The following is a 25501-nucleotide window of genomic DNA, read 5'->3' as shown; positions in this document are numbered from 1 at the left end:
TATTGACTAGACTAGCTTACTGTTTATTGGTTAGATTTTCCCTTAAATAAGTGTCACTGAAGCTTGTGTACACAGACTGTCACAGTCACTGTTAGACACCTGGTGTCTTTTGAGAGCAATCTGCAGCTTACTCTGCATTCTTCCTTAAACTCAGTTGTAACTATAATCAGCAGACTCAGATCCAATGGGAGATTTCTGGATGCTGGTGAAACATCTTTAATCTTGGTGGGGGGGAAGTAGTGATTGAAAGGCAAACCAGCTTTTCCTTGTATGAGAGGTTGCTTGCTTATCTTCTTTAGTTACTCCAGTTCTAAATCATACCAAGTAATGCAATAGCTGAAGCATCTCCACTGATCTGTCTTGGCAAAGGCAGGACAGCTTGCATGCTGCTAAATTATCTGACAAAACTAATAGAATGACAGCATACATTCAGAAATCTAAAAGGATTCTGCTGTATATTTAGGAAATAAAAGGTGAAGAACAAAATATAGGATAAATTATTCACCTAGAAACAAAGGGTCAAAAGTCACAACATGGAAGTTCATTTTATTTTGTAAACTTATTAAAAAAATGTCCATGTACAAAAGGACATTTTAACAACATAAATGCAGACAGATGAAACTATAAAAATTCAACACATTAATAAGTTTTTATTTTCTTCATAATTCCTTGCATCTTCCATACCAGTCTGCACACCATCTTAAGTACAATTGTTAGAATGATTAAAATTCAAGAGGCTGAACATAAAACCATTTGCTCTGCTATAGGAATGTGTTGCTGAAAGATACAAACCCTGTAGCATGTTAGCTAGAAGAGACACAAGACTGAAGGAACTGGCTGAAAGGCTTCTAAATTGTTATTGTGCATTCATCTTCTGATCTCAATCTTGGTTTTCTTTCTGCAAATATTTAGCATATTCCTTAGGGAAGTAACAGCGTTAGACTGAACAGTGCTTTGTCAAAAGATGTATGTTTCCACATTGCCCCAATACATCTAATGCAGTTTCAAAAATAAAAACACTTCTGAAGTAAAACCATTTCAGTCCCAACAAGTGTTTATTGTGCACCAAAACTTAGAGTAGCCAAGCTACTGTGACATATAAATCAGTCTTGAGTATTGGATCCTCTCGAATGCAAGTTTTGACCTGAATCCTTGAGATGCTGCCAGCAAAAGCTAAATTATAAAACTACATTTTAATCTGACCTAATCTGCACTTCAATTTGTCCCTGTTTCTGCCCCCAAAATTGCTCTCAAAGTTGAACATTTACTTTTGTAACCACTACTTGAGGCTTCTGTTCAATATTTTCTTTCCTGTGTCCTCAGTGTAGGCTCGAGACTGCCGAGTCCTCACTAAGGAGAGAGTTTTTCAGTCAGGAGCAATCCATGTCACATGTGACTCGTTATACTCAATTTCCAAGTGTAAGTGTCCCAGCTTTCAGGAGTTCAGTAAACAATTAACAAAGAGCAACTTGAATGCCTACAGTTAATACACTTCCAAGATTTGGGTTTGTCCTCCACCAGGACGTAGTGCAAGAAATGAGCCCTGCCAACATAAGGCACTTACCTACGTTACACGAGGGGGCAGGGGCAAGAACTCTTGTAACATGCAAGTCTAGTAAGAGTCTCACTGGAGACAAAAGATCTTGCAGACTCTGGATGCACTGTCACTTCATTGTGTGCTGCTGTCAGAAAGTCTGCTCTGTAACAGATATCAGATCCTCCCATTGGCAGCCACTTCATTAATCTTTGATTTTTGATGATCATATTTCACAGAAACAATAAGGAAAAGCAAGAGGGTTGCTCCTTGGATAGCAGCCAGCAAAAAGAAGTAATAGTTTAATTGGCAGCCATTAATATTACCTAGAAAGAATTAGGGAGAAGAAAAAAAAACATCAGTAAAGATTAAACAAATAAAATTATCAGTCTCTTCAAGCTTCAGTAGTGAAGGCTTTTCTGCAAAACCAAACCAAATCACATTTCCATCTGACAGCATAGTTTCATTTGAAATTATCTAGAGCAAAAGATGGAACTTCTGAGGAAGATGCACGTAGTACAAAGATTGCTTTCTTTTGTGCTTCAATGCCTTCAACCAAGTATCATCCCTGAAGAAGCTGTTATGCTGTTACTGCATGATTTCTTAGAAAAAATTGCTGGCAGCTTCTCCTGCCAATCCAAGAACTTTGTGTAAACAAGGACTGCATCCATACAGCAGTGGGCATCTTTCATGAGAGTCAAAACAATTTTAATAATCTTCCTCCCTCCTCCTCATCTCTTTGTTTAAGTCTGGTTTCTTATACTGCATAATTGCAGTGCTTTGCTGACCCAAGACAAAACAGTTAAAAACCTCAGTGTGTATTTTCGTATACGATTTGCTTTCTTGATAATGTAACAGATCGCTTTTTGAGGAGACAACTCATTTCAAGAGCAAATAAAAAAGAAAAGATTCCTGTGCTTTCAAAAAGAAATTCCTGCAAATAAAGCCCTGGACTGTAAACTGTTCAGAAACAGGTCCCAGTGAAATTCAGAAGTCAGGATGGGAGCAAAGCAGCACTTGTACAGGCTAGGAACTTAGGGCCTTTACCATCTTCACCAGTGGTGCTTTTAAGCACCCTGGAGAATCCAGTGAAGTGATAAGGCTTTAGTCAAGAAAAGAACAGGAAGTCTCTTATGACTTACAGCCCAGTTGAAACAGGTGAAGATGTGATTTTATTTATTTATTTTTAATATTATATATACACTAGAGAGTCCTCTCCAGCAGCCTTTTTAGCCCTGCTCATGGTCTTTCTGTACCTCCCTTCTCTGCTAAGTCAAAGATAAAATAAAAAGAATCAAAAAATGAATGCTGTTAAGGAGAATGTTTAGCAATCCTGTAGGTACAAAGAAAGCAATTACTGAGATTTTCTCTGAGCCTCCTTTTGGAACAAAGTTTAGAATTTGTGAAACCATACACAGTTTCTTTTTGGTTCAATTCACCTTTGCATCCCTCAAAGCTGTTACAAATTAGTGATTTGTACTACGTTAAATAATGTTAAATTAAGTAAGCTCATTGCTAAAACATTATTCCTCTATTAGGAAATGTGTGCTAACTATGGTTGTACTTCCAAGAACAATATATTGTGGCTCGTTTCCAACATGTCATATGAGCCATAGCCAATTGGGCCATTATGATTATCAAAAAGGCTAGAGATTAAAAAATGAAGCATATATTGATCATAACAAGGTATTCATGCAGCAGGCACATAAATGTTCAGATTAAATTACTTTAATTACTGAAACTTAAGATTCAATTAAATGAACTTATAATAAAATGCAATAAAATTAAACAGTCTTTCCTTAACATTTGAGATACAACATACACAGGAATCTCCATTTCAAGAGCAGACGTGTTTAAAGAGTAGTAATTATCCTTTATGAGACAGGATATTAAAACCTTGTCAGAGAAATAACAGTCATCCCAGTGGCAGCAATCCACACCAAAGTGCTAGCAGAGAGTGAACTTCCTTAGTACATTTTGGAGGCAGTTTACCTCATAGGATATCATGAGTTAGCATAAATAGCAGAAAGTTGGTACACATGCTTGAAGTTTTCATATAGCATGTAAAGAAAAATCCCCAAGTCATTCATTCATAAAGACTCCTTCTTACAATTACTATATGGAAAATTGAAGTAAACTTTATATGTGAATTTGGTAACTTTCAGTAATGTTGTGCTAAGTTTAAATTGAGTTATAAATGGTTAAAACAGTAGCTACTGTGGATGCTACAAATCAAAACCAACCTTGAGCCAGACATAGAGCTGCTGAGAAGGCTTGACTGTATATTGAGTCTTTGGACTAAGCAAGGTAGAAATACCCTGTTCTGACAGCTGTCCAAAGGACAATCCACTGAGCTGAGTAGCTTATTCAAAACAGATGACCCGTGAGTCACAAAAGGGAACATCTTCCCATTCTAGCCAATTCTAGATATATTTAGCACAACCTCAATATTTTACAGAGAGAATGTTAGGCGCTGTCTTCTCTTAGGCTGCTTCAGAAAACAAAGGCAAGAGGTTAAAAAAGCACCATCAAATACCACATATATTAATTTGAATGAATTTATTATCCCATTGAGCCTTTATCAGCTGAATTATTTCTATAAAGAATTGCAGAAAAAGATGCTGTTCTAATTTTGAAACCATCTGGGGAAAACAAGTCTCATTGTGATTAAATTTTCATTTGGTGAGGCCCCTTCCATAAAAAGGCTACTTGTCATCTTTTGCAGTTTTTTAAAGAACAACTTACAAACCAAAGATGACAACTTCTGGAATATGCACTGTTCCAGACAACATTACTTTTTGGTAGCATGCAAATCAAGCTTAAATGGCCAATTTTTTTAGACTAAATGTAAAGTAAGTTTAGGCTGCACTTTAAGCCATGTATACACAGTAGGTCTAGTGCACATTTTAAGAACTTCTCACACTCCTTCTGTTGGAACTAATTAGCCCATTGAGGATGGTATGATTTTCTGAAATTCCCAAGGTGCCACCTACTGGTGCCAATAATTATTTTTAACTTCAGCTGGCAACACAAAGCAGATGATCCATTGGACTTTCTGAAGAGTATAAATAGCTAGCAGACAGAAATACAACATTAACTCACAGCAATTTCAATGAAGTCCCTTGAAACCAGGAAGCTGAGTAATTGCTAAGAGAGACGTGTACATTTTACTCCCCATAACTGCAGAAAGTAATTGCAGTACTTTATCCCAAGTATATTCTTCTTTTGCACATAATGTAAGTATTTTTTACTAAAATACAAAATTTTTAAAGTAATTTCTAGTGATGAAATGCAGCAACAGCTGAGCAGGCAATTCATAGGCCTTGCAGAGGCAACATACTCCATGTGTGTTTCCCCTGCTTTCACAGGGGACACGTATCATTTGGCACAGTCTCATGACTTCATCCTTACATGCGAGATGAAACATTGTCTTCAACAAAACAGTAGATAATTTTGTATTTTTAAAATAATAATAGTCCTAAGACTCAACAGTTCCATGTGCCTGATGCTTAACTGCTTCTGAAGGAAGCCTTCTACTTTATAGACTATGAATACACTGAAAATAACTTACCAAAATCTGTGTGATTACTCATCCAGCCAATTTCTTTAATAGACACCAGTGCCAACAATCCAGAACCAACAAATGATCCAATCCCCGAAAAGAAAAAAAACAGCCCCATAATAGCACTCTGCATAGATTTGGGAGCAGCTGAATATGCAAATTCTAGACCTGTATTAAAAGATTAAAAAAAAAAAATGCTATTGCAAGATCCTAAGATACAACAGTAGTTTGTTCTAGTTTAGTGTTACAGGTGTGTGCTACTTCTGGTATGGTAAAGACCTAAAACTAACCTTGGACTTCAGGAGACAGGGAACTAAGGTAGTGAATCCATGTCAGTTCCCAGTTCCCACTAACTGCTTTATGAACCCTGTGAAAGGGTAGCCACTCTCAACCCATTAAATGGACAACTTTTGAGACACACACTTTGATCTTATTAATACTCCATGTGCAAAATCAAGAAATCTTCTGAAGCAGCATATTCATTTTTCTGTCTAAAATTATCCTCAAAGAAACAAACTAATTCTGATCTGGCAAGTTCCATGCTTCCCATTTCACTTGTCTCCACATAGTGTATCTGCTGTGCAGTATTTACAAAGCTCACAAGTACTTGGGAACTGAAGGTCACTCTTGCATTGACCACAAACATTTATTTTTCACAGACTCAGTGCCTGTATCTCTGAATGTGTAGACAGATAAATTAATTGTAGCTGGAAAGGCAGTTATTTAGGATTTAATTTATTTTTTATCTGGAATTCTGAGCTCATTGCTTGCTGGCCCGTTCTCTCAAAGGCTTGTAGAAATGAGACTTCAGCTTTAAACTATCCTTACTCAAATTTCAGCCAAGAAAAACAGAGCAATGACATCAATTTGAAATCTGTGCTACTGAATTTTAGTACCAACAGAACACACTGGGTTAGGCTCTGCCTTGCAAAGACTAATGCCCATGATTAACTCTGCTTTTTAGAATAATACTCCTGTCAAAAATCAAATGGGGTTACTCACAAGAGACAGTCAAGTACATTCTTTCAGAGCTTTTTCTCTGACAGGTGAAATGCTTGTTTCAAAACAGTCTACTTCATACTGAAAATTAATGCTACCTCATCTAACATTTTTTCTTGGCAAAGAAAGCATTAAAGACCTGAAAATAGCATAAATCTTATTTCTTGCATAATAAAAATATGCTTTATTTTTGCCATTACTGGTATTTGACTTTTGCTGCTGTAGACAGAGCTTAATAGCAATACACTGGCATTTCTTTTCAAGAAAAGCCTTAACACTTCAAGCCAGATAGGCCAATTTGCCTGTTGTGAGGGAAGAACTTTGTTCTTGTAAAAGAACCAGAACTCTATGTCCTCACTGATCTAACAGCATTCTGCACTGCCACCTGAGTGATCTCTGATACCCAACACACTACTTCTCTCTTCCTTTGCAAAACACGTTAGAGGGGGCCCACAGCAACCTGTTTGGGATTCTAGAAGGGAACTGAAACATCTTTGTGCAACTCAGCTGTGTGGGTTGCTGTAAATTCAAACTCTAATGAGAGAATCACCACAGAAATGGAGAGACATCTGCAAACAGGGAAGGGAGGATGGGGGCAAAATTATACTTATTTTGAGAATTAAAAACTCTATTTTCTTTCTAGGCTTTGCTATTAATATAACAATTGAGATTTTTCAAGGAGTATTTATCTGGCCAATCTCATTTAAAGGAAAAAAAAGTAGACTATTTTTGGAACACAGCAGTAGCTTGTTTTTAGCTTCTTGTTAAGTTGTCATAGCTGCCATAAATCTCCAGAGTATCAGTCACATTTTAGTCACCAGGCTTTTGTACATTCTGTACAAGTTAAGCTCAAGTATATCACATGAAAGAATCTGGCTCATTTCTTCTCTTCATTTTACAGATACACTGAATGCCAGTGTTACTGCTGGGAAAAGATCCTAAGACTCAAAACAGAAACCAAAATGGGTGTAACACTATGCACTTTTTGCAACAAATTAAGGCACATTTCTAAACCTGAACAATGTTTCCAGTGACCCGAATATTTAATCTGGCATAAAAAATATAAACTCTTTGCTTTGCCTTCAGAGATATTTTTGCCTGCTGGCAACCATTGATAACAATTTCATGCTACCTCAAACAAGCACTTTCCAAATTAAATCCTCTAGTTGGTGTTGTCATGTGAGATCACGATCCCCAGCTAAATAAGGGTGCTTTAAGAGGATGGACAAAATAATACAAAAGATTAATGCAGTGTGTGTCATCTTTTTAAAGTTATTTCAAGTGTAACTAATGTGGCTTAATAAGAATATGTTTAGTTTTACAGTAAACAAAAAAACAAACATGTTTCTGCTCTTATGATACTTAGTCCCTTTCTGTTCACAATAAACATTTCCAAAACACTATAGTTTTGTAACCATTAACACTTAGTTGACTTTAAAGCTGAATTTCACAGCACATGTTAATTCTTGAGAGGGCTTCTTAAAGAGACTAAGAATTCAGTTTAGATGACAATCAGAAGGCAGGGAAAAAAAGCTTTGTAAAACAAATGAAAGTGTAATACACAGAGCAGTTAAGATGTGCATAGAATTTCCTGTTCAAAGAGAGAAGCATTTGCATTTTTCTTAACATTGACCAACAGGTTTTGCAGTTATAAAGTTGGTACAGAGCCAGCAAGTGCAGAACAGCAGGATATTCATATAAGAATAGTGTAAGCCTTAAAGACTTCTCATGCAGAAGTTTTCTAAAGCAGTTGAAAAAACAAACCCTTGGTTTGGAGATCAACAGAGAATGCATTCAACCCTTGACCTTTCCACAAGCTGCAGATAGGCTTGTTATTTTTCCCTTGTGAACACCTATGAACTAGTAACAGTCACTGACAGAGAAATAAGAATGTATAAGAGGGAAGCAGTTAATTTGTTTTTGTGTGAACACTTGCATTTCTGATATGTCATCTGCTTATCTGAGTTCAGATGTAACTGGCACAATCCCCAAAGTTGTAACTAGAGGGAACTTATTTTACTGTTTTGATAAAATGCTAAATACAGCCTTAGATTTAATAAGTAACTCAGTTAAGCAGGACTTCCATCTTCAGATGTTTCCAAAGTACTAAATGACTATGGTAGAGTTTCATACATGATGGATATATCTGATTCTTCCAGTCACATGAAATCTCAGGTCAGACAGCAGGGAGAAAAGCTTCAAGCAAATGATCAGATGGGAAAAAAACCCAAACCTGAACCCTACATTTTCTTCTACTTGCCAAGCAATCCAACTACATTGTTTTATTTCATAACAACTGTGATGACAGTAGAACACATGTAACCAGAAACCCAATGGAGTAGAAGTTCTCTGTTCCATTAAGAGGGGAATTAATGGACCATGTGACAGCTGGGGCTACTGCCAGCAAGATCTGACAGGATTAGAGAATCTCATTTTAACCCACTGTGCCTGCCCAGTGTGAGGAATGAAAGTAACCTCCGACAGGGGAAATGAAACCAGGATGTTCTATCATCAGGAATTGGAGACAAAGAGCTATATAGAATGCCTGTTTGAATGGATGGTCTTTGAAGTTCAATATTCTGAAGCAGTATTTCAACACAATTATAACTATAGTTAAGCAAATACTAAATTATTTTTAATCAAGTCACTGGAGGAATTCCAATGTATTACATCAGGTAGCTCTGCCATTCTATTTGAGTAGTATCAGAGTAGCTACTTCTACAGTCATTAAAGGTTTCTGTTGATGGTAACTAAGCATTGCTCCCAAACACTAGCTATGTAAACACTGTGCTAAGAGATTCAAAATACCATTTCACTTGTTTAATTATATTAAACAAAATGCTACCATACCACAGTGACAACAGATAAATTCCCTGTGCTTCCCTCCCGCTAATGAGCCCTGCATGTATATGAAACCGACCAGAAAATAAGATTTTATAGTCCTGTTCACCCTCTCCTCCCACTTCACTCTCAGCTTAAAAATCATTATGATCACACAGCTGTCCACTACACCACACAGAACAGTATTCAGTAATTTAAGATTTCTTGCATTTATTCAAGAAACACAAGATTTGAGCAGTGTTTCAGTTTGCCTAGTATTCCATTGAAGTATTAAAACAACTATAGAAAAACTTATCTATAAATCAGACAAAAATGTCTAAAAATAGCTACTTCATTATAAATATTCACAAAAAGCCTAGTTTAGATTGAGTGTCACGTTCACATTTTTATTTCAGAGATTTAAAACTCAAGTAACATTAATTTAAACTAGTGATAAATCCTTCTAAAGGTGGTTTATTTCTTCCCTTTTCCCTCAAAAAGGTGTTTCCTTACTTATGGACTTTCTAAATAATGTTTTTAAGACAAAAAAATTACAAAGCACAAATTTCACTTGCAGTACAGAAAACTCAGGGGAAACAATACTGCATTAGAACTATTCTTTAAAATACAGTATCAAAAGAGTATATTGTGGTTCATCAGAGCTTGCAAATATCCAATGCTAACAGGATGACACAGAAATATTTAAATGTTGCTGTGCTTGAAATTCAGTCCTGAAAACATTTTTATGTAGGCAGTTTTCAAATGTGAGAGACAATTGTGTATTTTGTCACTCACATTATGTTATGTTGTATAATATTGTCTTTAGGAACAGAGCTTATTTATAATGGTTTCAGAAGTTGTTTTTTCCTAAGAATCCATAATTTCTTACAGATATGAAAGCAAATAAGCAGATTTAAAACAAACTAAGACACTTACCTGCTATACTTGCAAATATTTCACTGAATCCAATCAACACATATTGAGGAATCTGCCACCATATTGGCAAATCTGCAGCATGGTATGTAACATTTCCAATTGTCTGATTAATTGTTTTAATCTTTACAATTTTTAGTCTGTTGCTTTCCAAAATTCCTACATGGAGGGGAAAAACAAAGAATGACCTAAGATGCAAGCACTGTTTCTTCATATTAAGAATTTAATTAGGATTCAGTCCTGCACTGCAATTACAAATTGTAATTACAAATTATTCAGTAGCACTAATTATGCCATATACCAAACTTTGCCATAAATTTATCTTCAAAGCCACGTACTTCAGAATTTAGAATCTGTTGATTCTTTCTTAGCCTTCAGATTTAATCTTACAGTTTTAGTAGTTAGAAGAATCTTAAGTTTTTACTATAATTGTTTAAACTCTAGAAATGAAGTAGATTTTTCAGTTGAATAACCTTAAATACTGCTTCTCAGAATTTACAATAAAATTCATGAAGCACAACAGATGTTCATTAAACCTCAGCAGCTGCATGCTTAGAGTTTATAAGATAAATAAAATAATCTAAACAATCTAATAGGCAGCAAGGTAGTGTCCAGAACTGATGGCAGTTAGATAAGTAAGTTAAAATGGACACATGACACAAACAAATCATTAAGACATTTCCAATATGGCAAGTTAAGATATTAAAATCTTCATACATTTCAGATTTTAACTAGTATCTCTCTCTAAGGCAGAAATGGTTGGAAGTAATCCCGTATTGTAAGAATGTTAAAATATGTTTTCTATAAATATCATTCAATGAGAAAATAAAAATTCTATGCAACAGAGATACCAACAGAAGCTTTTCCCCCTGTTAGAAATAAACAAGTTTCCTATGCCCCAATTCTCGTAACTGAAGCTCTTGAATTAACGTTATGATGAGGGGATGTTAACTTACTCCAAAAGGTTAAACCTTCTAGCCAGACTGCAGACAACCCCCCAGAGAATTTCTAGCATGGAAGACTTACAGAAGTATCAAACCAACAAAACCATGCATTACATTTGTAGGTGAAAACAAGAAGGCATTTGTAAGAATTCTGCAATATGAAACCATTCCCCAACTCAGCCATCATAGCTCAATATGCCTTTTTTTCCCCAGTACTAATAAAGACTGATACTGCTGGGTTTTAATTAACTTATATGCGAGCCAGCAGTTCTACTTAAAGAGCTGACATTTAACTGTTTTACATCATCATCTTTTGCTGGTAGCAGTGTCCTAAGTAAAATAGGAATGCTTCTCATATTCCATGTTAAGTTTAAACGACTTTGCTTTAAGAACTTTATTTGCCCACTTACAAAGTGACCTTGGCCTAATAAAGTAATTATCTCTCTCATTGAAAGAAATCTTAATAGCCGTGTAAAGTGTCCCTATCCCTAAAATATAGGAGATTACAAGTGCTGAAATTAATTTACTTAATGCCATAACGCTTTATCAATATGTTCATTATAGTGAAACTTGGTGAAGGCTATAGGTGCTATGAAGCATTGCTCAGAGATGTTCAGTTCCACATCAGCAGTGCTGAACAACTTTAAATCATCTCAAAAGCAGCTGATTTATGGTTTGAACAGAGCTGCCATCTTTTTCCTTTCATGCAATAGCTAAGCTATTTTACACTACAGTAATTCCCAAACATTAGGGAACATCAAGGTAGGGGAGAAAAAATGTGAAGTGGGAGGAAACTTTTGTTCAGCCATAACCTAACTTTATTAGTTCAGATAAAAGGAAAGGTTTTTAGGTAAAATTTCACTTTTCTAATACTTGGAAGTCAGATTATATAAAGGAACATACTTATTTCTGAACTAACTTGTTTTTCAGGATAAATAAATTTTCCATTTCAAGATAATTGGTTAATCAGACAACATGGACATCCACAATACCATAAAGTTTATTTTGGGATAAGTAACAGCCTTGTATGCAAATGCTGCACACTTTGTTCAGTCAACTCAAATCCTGATGATGAAGCTAAGGCATTTGTTCAGAATGGTCAGAAAGCAAATAGTTCTCTACCAAGCATATTAGAAACTAACACTGCACACAAAAACTTTAACTATCAACTTGGTTATAAAAGGTCTATTTCAGGCAGGAAAAATGGTCCCATTTTATTGTGAACACTCAAAACAGTTTAGTAATTTTTTGGATAACATCTCTTTAGTTGTGGGAAATGCATCCATGCAGTTGCATACTAACTATCCCATAAAAAAGACTGCTGAATAATCTTCAATTACAGATTCACAAAGGTTTTTTCAAAAAGCTGTTACAAGTAGGTAAATAAATAGCTATGTAAATAGATTTCAAAGTTGTTTTCTTACCTGCAGCAAATGCAGAACACATTACAAAGAACATTCCAACTGCAATCCTCTTCAGTGAAGATGGGAGCAAGCCATTCCTCTTTAAAATGGGGTCCACCAATTTATCTTTTAAGGGTATTAGGATCAGAATAAGCACTGCATCAAACATAGTCAACCAGGCTGCTGGAAACTGAAAGAACAGATGCCTTAACTTAGCAATTTCATACTTAAGGGTTGAATTTTATTGTGTTTAACAAAGGAAAAAACATTTTCCATGGAACACTGAGATCCAAACCACAATGCACTGACAGACACTGGGAAAAGAAAAATAAGAGTATGTAAAAGCTGAGAAAAACAAACACTCAGCTCTTTGGGTTTTCATTTAATTTGGCAGTTCATAATTCTGTTAGCTTAGAAAGCAAAACTGATTCCTCAGCATAGTAACTCCAATATTATTGCATATTCTCACTTTCAACATGCATCTCCAGCTGTGTTGAGGTGGGTGTTGGGTTGGTTGTTTTTTTGGGGAGTAAGGAAGGGTGGGGGATGTAGGAGCTTTCCACTGGTACTGAAGATGCTTCAAGTGTTCAGGGCAAAAAGGTTCTTTACACAAAATCAAGTCATGCTGCACATAGTTCCAAGGAAAACGAGGAATAAGAAATTACTGGGCAGATGAAGAGAGTATTCTGAGAAAACAGAACATGAAACTAAGCAAAGATGTTTTGCAAAGGATTTTTTTTTAGTTTCAGAGGGGTTGTATTTTATGTTCTTACTCTGAACTAATTTTTGTTAAAACTATCTGACTAAAACTATATTAATTCCTTTTGAAAGATGAAATGGCCATTAGCATTATCACAACATCTGAATTTTTATGCATATGACCTGAGATGTGTTTAATGGGGAAAAAAAAAATAATAAGTGTCCTTTTGGAGCTTTTTTTATGTTAAAATTTTTTTAGTCATAGAACACTTGTCTAAGAAATGAGTGATTGTGCCACTCAAATCTAGTAAACAAAACTGTGCAGATTAAATAAATATATCCCAGTATACATTTTTGCAAGCATTCTAAGTAAATTTTAATGGCACACAAGTCAGGAAGTGATATAAGGCAGTTAAATAGTCCCTTATATTGTGCTTCCAGTGATAGAATTTAGTCTGACAGAATTAAACTTTTTCCTTGCTTCAGTCATGAAACATATTTAATAGCCAGGTTGTGTAGAGCTTCTGTTCTTAGTCTTAGAACTTTCAGAAACGTGCTACAGAAACAGAGTTTTACTAATGTTATACAAAGTTCAATTAAAATTAAATTCCACTTATCAAACAGAGTATTGAGTAATAGGTACATCCTTTCTCATTTGCAAGATTCAGTAATTGACAATAAGACTCCTGTCTGTATGAATGAGACCATTTCTACCAAGCTTAATAATATTTAGCATCTGTTCTGAGCTAACAAAGCAAGACAGTACAGGAAGATTTATAAAAATGTTCTGGCTTGGGGATGTTTTTTAAATTGCACTGAGAACAGTGCTATGCTGTACTGCACACTGCACTGCCTCTTCAACCCAAAATACAAGCACTGCTTGAGCTGTGCTTCAGATGCAGATTCAGGTTTTGATGCTAAACTGTTTCTGTGTGTGGAAACTCAGGGTTAGACTAGATTAATATTTTCTAGAGATTATCCAGTTAATGTTAATATTCAGCTTTATCTGAGTCTCCAGCTAGCCTTAGGTATGTGTGGGGCACATTTGTAGCACTCTCTGCATGCAGACGTGGTAACAACACTGCTGCTTTCTTGCTCTGCCTTACAGTTGTCAATGCAGCTCTCCAAAGAGCCCAGGCAGATGCTTTGTGGGTCACAGTTTGCCAACCCAAAGACGTAATGATCATTATCTCATCTCAGTTATAAAGTTATCTCAGATTCCAGAGCTTCAAATAATAATGGTTCAGTGAAGTATGGGTATTCCTGCTGAGGTTGTGGGAATGCTTCTGTACTACTTAGAACTTTGAAAACTCAGGGCATATAGACTTATAAGCTTTCTTCAAAGATCACACTTTGTCTGCTGAAGGACAAAGATGCTCTTAATGCAGTGAAAACTATCTGAATAGATTCAAAACAGGATGGTGTGTCCAGTTCTGGGCTCCCCAGTTCAAGAGGGGTAGGGATACGGATACGCTGGAAAGAGTCCAACAGAGGCTACAAGGATGATTAAGGGACTGGACGTCCACATCTGTCATATGAGGAAAGGCTGAAAGACCTGTGGCTGTTTAGTCTTGAGAAGACTAAGAAGGGACCTCATTAATGTCTATAAATACCTGAAGGGTGGATGTCAAGAATGGGCCAATCTCTTTTCAGTAGTGCCCTGTGATAGTACAAGGGGAAATGGCACCAAGTTACAACATGGGAAGTTCCATGTTAACATGAGGAAAAACTTCTTTACTGTGAGGGTGATGGAGCCCTGGGACAGGCTGTCCAGAGAGGTTGTAGAGTTTCCTTCTCTGGAGACTTTGAAAACCCATCAGGACACGTTCCTGTGTGATCTGCCTAGGTATTTCCTGCTGCAGCAGGAGGGTTTGGACTCAACGATCTTCAGAGGTCCCTTTCAATCCCTGTGATTCTATGGACTCCATACACCAGTAGATACGCCAAGATCTCTGTAGTGTGCATCATGCTTCTCAATGCCCAGCATCTGTGGCCATCAATTCCCTTTAGCCACTACCGTAACTTTCTAGAATTGTTGTACAATTCTTACCTATTTTGCATCACAACTAAAGAAAATATACTTTTCTCATTTTGCCCTACTTACCGTATGAATAGGGTTGGTATCATTTGATATTTCAGGAATTTTCAGATGGAGACTTTGCAATACATATGTTGTCTGCATCTAGCATTAGAAAAGATGAATTGAGATTACTTGGATAGAGAGTACCGAGTGCAAGATATTTTCATATTTTTCATAATTAGATCAGTTAAAGGGCTAATATAGCAAAACAAAAAAGAATTGTTAAAAAAAGCTTGCAGTGTTTTAATCCCTAAATTTGATTTTACTAAAAGCACAAAGAATAATTCAAGTGACTTTAAAAACATTTTTTCCCCTAAACATATTTGCTATCCTAATTCATCTCACAGAGACAGGAGAGCCAGAAAGGAATTAATTAAAATAAAATCTAGACCACTTACCCTGACCTATCTGCATCAGCTACAACACAAAACAGTCGTTACCAGAGTTCTGAAAAATTATCTTCAGTCTTCATCTTCTTTAGAGCCACACCTACTGAATGCTAACTGTAAATAAACCTTAGAGAATAATTTCTCCAAAAAAGCTTTTGTGTGTTTCCTCCAGGTAACTGCTCTGTGAGGCAACATGCAGAGAGGAGTTAGATTTATCTCACAGCCTCAGAACTGCAACTTGAAGCTAGTGCCCCGAGACCTACCTTCCAAATGTGGCTGGGAGAGAGGAAGTTAGGGTCCTTACATTAGAAAGTAAGGTATTTAAACATGTAAAATAAATAATGTGGAGCTACTCACTTGAAAGTACACTGTCCAGTAAGGTATTAAGGCCAAAAAGACAGGGATAATCTTGACGAGAGCTTTCACATCTTCTACTTTGTCTTCTCTGAATGGGCCCCCGTGAGACAGCTTGGCCATCTCAAACAGGCTCTGCTTGCGAGGTTGCTGAAGTACTCCCTGGCCTTCACTTTTGGAAAGAATTTGAAATTCATTTGAAACGTTGAGTAAACAACAACAAAAACTGACTTAACTAACAATCTTGTAGCACCTTTTTTCATTATAAAAAACTCATCCATTTCTAAAATAAGTTACTCTTAACAGCAAAACAACTAGGCCAGAATGGATTATCATCAGGTGAAAGCACAAACTGAAAACTTCCATTATTAAGATGTCTTCCTCCTCCCAACATGCATGCGTAACTGGCACTGCAATATGCAGAATTTCAGGAACAGTATCACAAAAGATAGGTTATCTGAATTCATTGAATTGTTTTGCAGTCTGAATACATGAAAGCCCAATGCAGAGGAGGCACCTGAGATCTCTTATCAGTGAATTCAGCCACCATGGGCATTCAGTATTCCATGGGAACCTCTTGAGAATGGAGTAACCACTTGGAAATCAAAAAGGCAGTACACATTTTGGCTGCCCATCGAGCCACTTACAACATTAAATGATAAGTGCTTTTCAGATCAAAAGCATCCCACGAACATATCTAAGCAGAGAAGAAAGTTAACTAATGCTCAAAAGCACCATACTTAGGTTACATTACGCTTTCAGAAACTCTGAACTGGCAAGAAAGGGCATTCAGTTGAAAACAGCAGACTTCATCTTGCATCATGGAGATCCAGTGATCTCAAGATGTGTCTCTCTTTCATCCCAGAACTCTTAGAAAGTATCTTCAATACTCCAATTTTCCAGTTTCAGTTCGCAAAGCAAAACTGCATATTCTAGTGTGACTTACTGACAGCTAGGTTGAACTAATTAGTTCCAACTTTTAGCCTGATTCACTGAATTCAGACTATACCAGAAAAGCTAATTACACACCTATTAGTTGAACGTTCCACATGTCTCTTTCTTGAGCAACAAGAATATGCAAGAATTTTAAACATGTCTGTGAAGGCACTACCATCAGGTGGTTTTGTGATGAAGAAACTCTGACCACATAAGAAAACCATGAATGAAATCCCAATGCAAACTGCTGGGATACTATATCCAACAACAAAGCTCACATTCTGTTGAATGTATGCAATGCCTCCCAGGGAGAGAATAGCTCCCAAATTAATGCTCCAATAAAACCAATTAAAAAATCTTCTTGTGGCTTCTGGACCCCGATCTTTGACCTGGAAAAGATTAAAAACAAGTAATTCAATTTCTGAAGAAAATGAAGCCTGTTTACTAGAAGTCAATCAAGCTCAATGCTCTGAAGAGTTTAGGTTTAATTTTGAGTCATACTGAAATGATTTAAGTGTTTTGGGCTTAGCATGATATTTGATGAAATGACACCTTACTGAGCTACCCCATTATATATCAGTGACCTTTTAGAAGTTGAGCACAGGGATAAAAAAAGCCATACAGTTCTAAACTACATAGCTTCCCCACAGAAGCTGTTACTGTTTCTACTGCACTGCCTCTCGTTTATTAATTTCTCTAGACAAAGCTCACTTGGGTTATTGTCCCAGAGTCCAAGTCAAAATACTACTCGGTAATTAAAGCATAAATTTAAATTTTAATACAGTCCTAACACTTCTCATCAAAACATAAATTGAAGACCAGACATTCTGACCTTTAAAAAAAAAAATAATAAAAATGTGGGTTGACTGAGATGTCACAAGGCCCCAGCAAACATTTATCCCTCCATTAGGTCAGCAATGTTCATCGTGCTGTTTTCTGCTTGAAGCTCTCAGGGTCTCTCCAGTGAAAGTAAAGACATTCTAGTTTACACATCTATCCTGTACAGTTTTCACCACCACTCTTCATTCTGTCTTGTCTACCGTAAGTCATCCCATGTTTTGTAATTAAGTCACAGGAACCCAGCATCACTCATAAAATGTAATGTAAGTGAAATGATGCAAGTTAAAATTTGAAATACATTTAAAAGATCAACTAGTCTGTAGAAGAATCCATAATACCATATTTTTCACTGTTTTATGACTGAAAGGCCATTAACAGTGAATAGCAAGTCAGTGCTACGCACCAGTCTTGCTGAGTCAGTTGGGTTTTATTTGTAATGACAAGTTTCTCTTCCTTATTTGCCAGATCTTCAAAAGATCTGTGTTTAGTTTACAATATGATAAGCAAGCTACGTCTTGAAATAAGTTTTTAATATTGCCAGGTTTAATTTACAGGGGTGCACAAACCCATCTGCATAATGTAACCACACCTAACAAAAGAAATATTGAGGCACCTATTGCTGTGCACAGCTACTAGCATAGCTACGCATTCAGCGAGGTCTGCTAGTGTGTTAAACACCATCTTGGAGCCTAAACCAAAGAAATTCTGCCTTCCCAATTTCACCTTGGTGCTCATTTCCTAATTTTAACAGTCATCACCTGCAGTAGTGTATCAAGCTAGGAATTCCTTCCAAACCCCAACTGGCAGCAGGATATTAGCACACAATTACATTGTAAATGCAGTGCTCCAACTTATGTAGAGTTCCCAATATATTGTACAAAGTTTCTATTTCTTCTCATGAAGTCTCCCTTCTCTTATACTTTCTGCAAGAAAAAGATTACTTCCATCCTTCTTCTTACAAATTACTTTGCTCACATCTATGCAAAGAAAAGCTGGGAGATAAAAGCAAACTTTGGTACAGATAAGAACAGGGCAAGCACAGCATGATCCTTCTCTCAGGGATAACTGCAGCCTCCAACCATTAGCTCCTGAGAAACTTCCTGAACTAAGGATGGCTTCTATCTACTTAGTAAACACAGCATATCTCCTCTCTGTGAATTTGTCCAGCCTGCCTCTGAACCTGGGTCAGCTTTTGGAATCCATAATAACCTGTAGCAAAGAATTCCCCAGCTAATTACACAGTGGGTAGAACCACCTCCATTTGTGTGTTTTGAACCTGCCCTTTACTGGCCTTACTCATTTTGCCTAGTTCCAGGAACAACAGAAGTCAGCTGACCCAGCTGACCTTTATCCCATCCCTGCTCCATTTCTGCCTCTCACTGCAAACCATTGTTTCCACAAACCACTGGCACATCATCTTCTAGCTGCCTTTTCAGAGACAGTAAGTCATAGCCTGTTTCATGGTTCCCTGCATAGAAATTACTGACCATGTCTGTGGCCCCTTTCTGAAACACCCTTCTCCATTTCCAGTATCCTTTTAGAAATGGAGTGACCAAAAAGGAATGCAAAGCTGAAAGTATCAGAGTATATATACACACTAAAAATCACATCACAGCCATGTCTGAAATGCCACCATGGCATTTTATTGACAAACATTAACAACTTAATAAAAGTCACATGGAACCAGCTGGTGGAATATCTTGTCAAACTGGAAGAACTATGAAGATGTCCAACCAAAACACAGTGGAGTTAAAAGCAATCATGTAGTTCCTTTCAAACATTACATGAGCTGCCCAAAGTATGAGCTGTATCACATTTACAGCAGGCTACTCTGCTGGCTACTACTTGAGCTGTGACAGCAGAAAACAGATTGGCTTATTCTCTTCCTAAGTCAATGCTACATTTTAATTAGGGACCAAGAAGAAGAAAACTATGTTAGAATTATTTTCTTTTTATCAAGGATAAGTGTTTTTCATAAAATTGCAGGAGTTCTCCTTTTCCTCTTTTACTTGCATTGTTTTAGATAACACAAGCAGAAAGAAAAGTCTGTCACTCCCTCTGCTCAATTTCATCTTTGGTTAAGCATAGCAGCAATCTCCTTGTGGTACCAGCACCACCAGCTTCATTATCTTCTTAAGATCCTACCAGGAAAATGATGCATGTAAATGGCACAAGTATGGTGTGGGTCCTGGACTGAATCTGTGCTGTGGGGTAAGGGTTCCACATCCCTGCACTGGAAGTCAGGATAGGAGCGTTTATAAGATTTTGTCCTTGTCACAACAAAACATCTTAACAACAGCAGTAGTGCCTAAAGGGTATAAAAATGTCACCTTCACAGGTTTACCATGTTTTAGTCAAACTCCTTACATGAGGAAAATGCAAACAGCATCAGCAAAGTGCCATGGCTAGAGAGCTAGGCTTCCTAGCACTGAAAGAAAACACTGTAATAAAACTGTTTCCAAGTATATAACATAAAGGATTTATTTGCTCCAGGTAACACATTGTTTTGAAAATGAGTTCAGATTCAGACATTTTCCACAGAATATACCAGTGCTGGACAGCTGTCACTTATTTAAATTAACTCCCACTGCAAATACTCAGTCCTGAGTCTCCAGTTTACTGTTCTGCAGTCTTTAAATTGTTCACAGCTCTTTTCCCGACTAAATGGGAGAGCACATAATTCTCCAGGAACGCTAAGGAACAATCCAGTAGTTTTAATAAAAAATAAAGAACGACCTACTGTACTGTGAAACAAGCATCCCAGTTGCCCTAGCTTTTCCTCTTTTAAAGTTGAGAGCAAATTTTAATTAAAAAAGAAACCCCCAGAAAAAAAACATTCCTCCAAAAACCAAATGAAAACTCCCCACCAAAAAACCCCACCTACAAAGAAATGAAGGAAATGAGCAACTTGAAGTGTTCTGGCCACAGCTGCTTTGTCAGTTCTTGGCCACTTCATTGCTGACTGCATTCAGGTGGGCCTTTAAAGAGGAAATAAAATAATCTTTCTACTTTCAAGACATCTAACATAACTTTTGCAAAAGGAAATCCAACCTAGTACTTGATTTTTTCTACAATCCGAAAGGTGTTTTTATTGACATGTCTGATAATAATTCGTTACGTACAGTTAATCCAAATGCAGAAAAAGCACAGTGACATCCTGGGTGTTATAACTGAGAACCTACCATATATGGCCTTGGATTCAAAACAGTAAAGAAATAGTTCTCAAAATAAAAATTTCTAATACAAACCACTTATATCAGACTGATCATGATCAGATGTAATGTAATTTCAGTCCTGAGTGCCTGGAACACTGTTACGGGACTTGTGTAATCATGAGGTTATTTACAGCCACTTTCAGCAGAGGACACATCAGCTGGGTAGCTCTGCACTGCAATTCTCTAAACCTATTTAGGATGTAAGTTTAACATAGAATCAGAACTAAATTTTAAATGCAACTAAACAAAGAAAGGAAGAGTAAGTAGGTCTTTAGTTACACACCTGATGAAAAGTCATTAAAAATCTGACTGACAGCAACTTTCCACAGCACAGCTGTCCCTAAGGTATTAACCTTAATCTAATACTTAGACCTCCTTCTGACTCAGGAGAAAGATGATCACTTACTGAATTATGCTATCCCCTGGATTTTTCTACACCAGTATCTTTATTAAGAGATGATCCAAGTACTAGCCAAAGCAGTTGGTACAGCTTGAAACCAAAAATATAACATTGCTGAAATACTAAGATTCTATTAGATTTTCCTGATTCTTACATAAAGAGCCAGAAACCTACACAAGCATCCTTACTTTTCCAAAGTTCCTGTGTTTAGATGCTTTCCCTTGTCACAATGTCATTTCCTAGCTCTCTACAGCCAGGTCAGTTTCAAAGAATTGGTTATCAACAGGATAACTAAGCTAGTGCCTATCTGGTGCCTACCATTCCACCCTGACATCTGATTTCTGACATCATCTGCTAATGATGTCAACTATTTCCTAAACCCCAACACATCAACGTTCCAGTGTGTCATAATCTTCCCTCTCTCTCTCGTCACATCATGACAGATCCAAAGCTATGATGTCCTATTTGACTCACACAAAAGGAAAAATAAGCTTATTTTAAAGTTACTGACATGAGCATTTTTCCTTTCTTCCCACAATCTGACTGATACTTGTGACTGACAGTCACATGTGACAAACATAACAAAAACCCCCAAACTTATCCCACTCAACTGTGTGAGCAGTCACACAACAGCAAGGATAAAAATGCAGCAGCTTGCCCTTCTCCTCAGCCTACAGAAGGAAGCAAATGACAAGTTTTCTGACAATTCTGATCTGCTAATCCATCTCTATAGCCACTAGTTACTCTTTGAGAGCATCTGGGGAGAGCTCAGGAACAGAGCTACACAGTACTACTCAGCTGCTATGTAATATCAGATTTTTAAATCAAAATTTGGCTAATCCATCTTTCAGGTCTGCTTCTTGTCACTAGCGTGGTGTCTGTTTCTGTCGGAAACAGAAGCAAATTAGTACTGCTCGTGTGAACACCACAGCTACAGTTTTCAAACTGTTATCTGCGGAGTCTTAGACATCCACTGTCTCCAAACTGATAAATTTAATGACTATGATGGCAATTCAGAGAGAAGATACACCATGGGTTAAAACTAGCATCTCTAATCAACCCCAAAACTGATTAATCTAAAATTAGAACAATGATTATAGCTGATACTGGATCAGTAGTCTACTATCAATGTTGGCTTCAATGCTGAAGCTAAACCAGCTTTCACAATAATGAGTGACACTCATTGTTTCCTAACTACAGAAAGTCACAAACTACTGCACAGAACGGGAAGTGACTGCAAAACATTCACACTTGAAAGGGGAACTGGAAAGTGGCAGGTTATACACATGACATGATTATAAACACTATTATGAGAACCATCAGTACAGATTTAGACCTATATGATGGAGATCAGTCTGGAACTTCTAGAAAATGGCTATTTAAAAACACAGTGAAGTAAAGCTTGTCTATACCTAGTAAGTGCTTTTTTTGCTAAGCTGACTAGTTAAACTTACTCTGTACCAAGTCTACATAGTCACTTGTAACAGCACCTCTAAAAACATCCATTCAACAGAAATTACAAAACTTCATCTTTTAACCTCAGAGGAAAATAAGTATTGGAATTTAGCTTCCAATTTTTCACAAAGTGATTCTTCTAAATTAATAAGAAGAAAATATTCATTGTATTTGGGTTCTTCACACAAATTACAATCATCCACTAAAACAGCAAAAATTACATAGTAATTTTTAAGAGATCTGCAATGAAATGTAATTAACAGTATGTGAAAGGTGCTTCATGCCAGCTAAACTGCACAAGACACAATTCAGATTTTCCTTTGTTTGGTATTTCAGGGAAAGAAGACAAATCTTATCAGCATACGTCCAGCCAAAACATGTTTGCATTGAAGAATGTGACTCTGGGAGACAGACTTTATTCTCAGCAATATATATCCATCTACCCAGCAGTTTGCTACACTCCTAGGCAGGGACAAGGCACCCAGGAGGGCCCAAAACTGCATGACAAGGTAAGTGGTGTGCTGTAATATATTTAACAATAGATAAGCCAGAAAAACAGAGAAGGGGAAAATTTCAGTCCTCAGCAGAGCTCTACTGATTATTATGAACCAGAAAGGAGTATTTCTTTTGCTTCACCCTACATAAATCACTGTGAATTATCTGCAAACCTAGCCAAAAACTGCCTTCTGTGAAGTCCTGTGGGGAAAGCCTTTAAAAATTCCAGCTACAAGAGCTACACTTCCATTGGCAATGGTTCTTCTTTTACTCTGTTCCTGCCATTATTTATCTCTTATATTTAACGTTCATAAAGTGTTCTGGGGATAAGCAGTCAGTTTTGAAAAACACCTTACAAGATAAAGTCATATTAAAGCTTTTTCACTTGATGGGCTTATGCTGGCTTAAATCAAATCAGTACACTGGGGACACAGAATCTTAGGCTATAATAATGTTTTACATTTATATACTGCCTTTTACCCTGAACTCTGGAATTTATAATATCTGAAATGCTAAGGAATGACAAATGTAAAATGTGTAACAGAGAACAGAGGTATGTTTGGCAAAGATATTGTGGTAGATCCTACCTCGCACAAAGAAATTGATGGCATTGCTGACACCTGCCCTAACCAGAACTCAGTGGGCCAGTAAACAGGCATGGAACTTGACTGGAAGCATCTTCCTTGCTTTGCCATCAAGAACAGTTTGGTTAGAAAAGCTGCTCAGTATCTAAGCATCTGGAATTCTCAATTTGTAAAGCAGAAATTAAACTCCAACTTCCACAGTCAGCACATTACCTTAGCATAAGATTGTAAAAAAAATACGTGTAACAGTGCATTTCAGTTGATACTGAACTATGAGCTGCCCCTCAGATACTCTCTGTAAAGCCACTTGTTTCTGCAGTGATGATCCAACAAATGATATCACTGAAATGGATCCAAGCAAGGTCGTTTGACAGGACATGCCCTCATGAGAACAGCCCAGGTAATATGTTGAGAACAGCCTGCCACCTGGCATCTGGTGTAACACAAAAATATCACTCAAGGGCACAGTGCAGTGCACAGAGAATACATAAAGCATAAAGCCCCCGTTTGTTCTCTATCCTTCATTTATCACAGGATGATAAAGGCCTCTGACCACTGCCCTAGAACCATGCTGTCCTTGCCAAAGCTAAAACATGTATCAGATATTTCACTGGATGAGCTCCGAGGTCAAATTAACTGTGTACAAACTTCACAATGGAGGATAATTAGCAATCCACTTAATGGCCATTAAGGATTCAACCCAACTCCTCAAGATGATGGCAGCTTAGCCAAATCAGGTGCAACACGTAAGACAGAGCTACCAGGAAGCCAAGGGTCACAAGAGATCAGATACCACAAGGACACCAAAATTATATCTAACAGGATACAACTTCACAGCTTGCATTGCACAGGCAACAAAGCTGGATGATCCGCTTCCCTCCGAGACTTAACGCCTACAGAGAATCAGCAGGCACGCTGTCCACCCCACCAAGGCAAGCCCCTCTGCACGACCGACAACCATCCTCTGGCTCAGACCAGCACCCACAGACGATTTGGCAGCTGCTAAATAATACTTGACCTGGTCTGCCCCGAAAGGGGTGATGTTGGCCTTGACCGACCCGACGCCCAGCCCCACGAGGACCAGTCCGATGAAGGTGGCGGTGGCGCAGTAGCGGGTGGCTCCCACCTGCGAGCAGGGCGCCGTGGTGGCGTTGCCCAGCGGAGAGGAGCAGTTCTCTACAGGGTACAAGGGGATGTCCCCGCAGAGGCCCTGGCGGGTGTGCGGTGCTGCGATGACAGGGAAGGCCAGCATGCCCAGCAGGTAGAGCGCCATGCTGAGCAGGATGGTGCCAAACTTGCCCAGGAGGGCGTCAGCCAACCAGCCGCCAAACGGTGACACCAAGTAGGTGATGCCCATGAAGAGCAGCAGAGCCTGGCTGGCCTGGGCACCCTCCCAGCCGTAGGGAGGCCCGTTGAGGAAGAGCACCAGGTTGGAGGTGATGCCGTAGAAGGCCACCCGCTCCAGCAGCTCGGCCAGCAGCACGGCCGCGCAAGCCAGTCGCCGCCCGTGGAAAGCGCTGCTGGCTCCCCGCCCGCGCTCCCCGCTGCTCAGCAAGGGGCTGCGCTCGTTCGGCTCGGTCTCCTCCATGGCGGTACCTCCTTCCCGGCCCCGCGGCGAACCCGCCGCGCTCCCCGGCCCGCCCTGAGCAAACTTGGCTGCGCTCGCACGGCGGGGCCCGGCCCGCCCACCAGGGGCACGGCGCGTCGCCATTGGCTGAGGGCGCTGTCACTCTGCCGCCGGCGCCGTCACGTGGCGCGGCAGCCGGGGCGGGCCGTGCGGGGCCGGAAGGTGCGGGGCGGGCGCGCCGGGAGGCAGCGGCGTGCGGGGATCCCGCGGCAGCGCCGCGCCGGGGCTGGGC

General features: G+C 38.3%; 1 protein-coding gene across 3 annotated transcripts in view; it reads right to left on the bottom strand.

Annotated features, from left to right (window-relative positions):
• Positions 1-526: 526 nt before the first annotated feature.
• SLC15A4 (solute carrier family 15 member 4) overlaps positions 527-25501 on the bottom strand; it is a 29100-nt gene continuing 4125 nt past the window's right edge. The window contains exons 1-8 of one of the 3 annotated variants that reach the window (XM_051633600.1): positions 24661-25307; positions 16747-17042; positions 15721-15889; positions 14999-15076; positions 12217-12385; positions 9852-10007; positions 5106-5264; positions 527-1860 (exon numbers count right to left, since the gene is read on the bottom strand). In XM_051633600.1, the coding sequence (XP_051489560.1) occupies positions 1712-1860; positions 5106-5264; positions 9852-10007; positions 12217-12385; positions 14999-15076; positions 15721-15889; positions 16747-17042; positions 24661-25230 (1746 nt within the window). In that variant the 5' untranslated portion in view covers positions 25231-25307 and the 3' untranslated portion in view covers positions 527-1711. Of the gene's footprint in view, positions 1861-5105; positions 5265-9851; positions 10008-12216; positions 12386-14998; positions 15077-15720; positions 15890-16746; positions 17043-24660; positions 25308-25501 lie in introns of those variants that run through there. The other 2 variants (XM_051633603.1, XM_051633601.1) reach the window with 2 other exon arrangements.

The sequence above is a fragment of the Apus apus genome, chromosome 16 (assembly GCF_020740795.1).
Source record: "Apus apus isolate bApuApu2 chromosome 16, bApuApu2.pri.cur, whole genome shotgun sequence".
In the NCBI taxonomy this organism is placed as follows: Eukaryota; Metazoa; Chordata; class Aves; order Apodiformes; family Apodidae; genus Apus; species Apus apus.
This window is presented reverse-complemented; position numbering and strand designations above follow the sequence as displayed.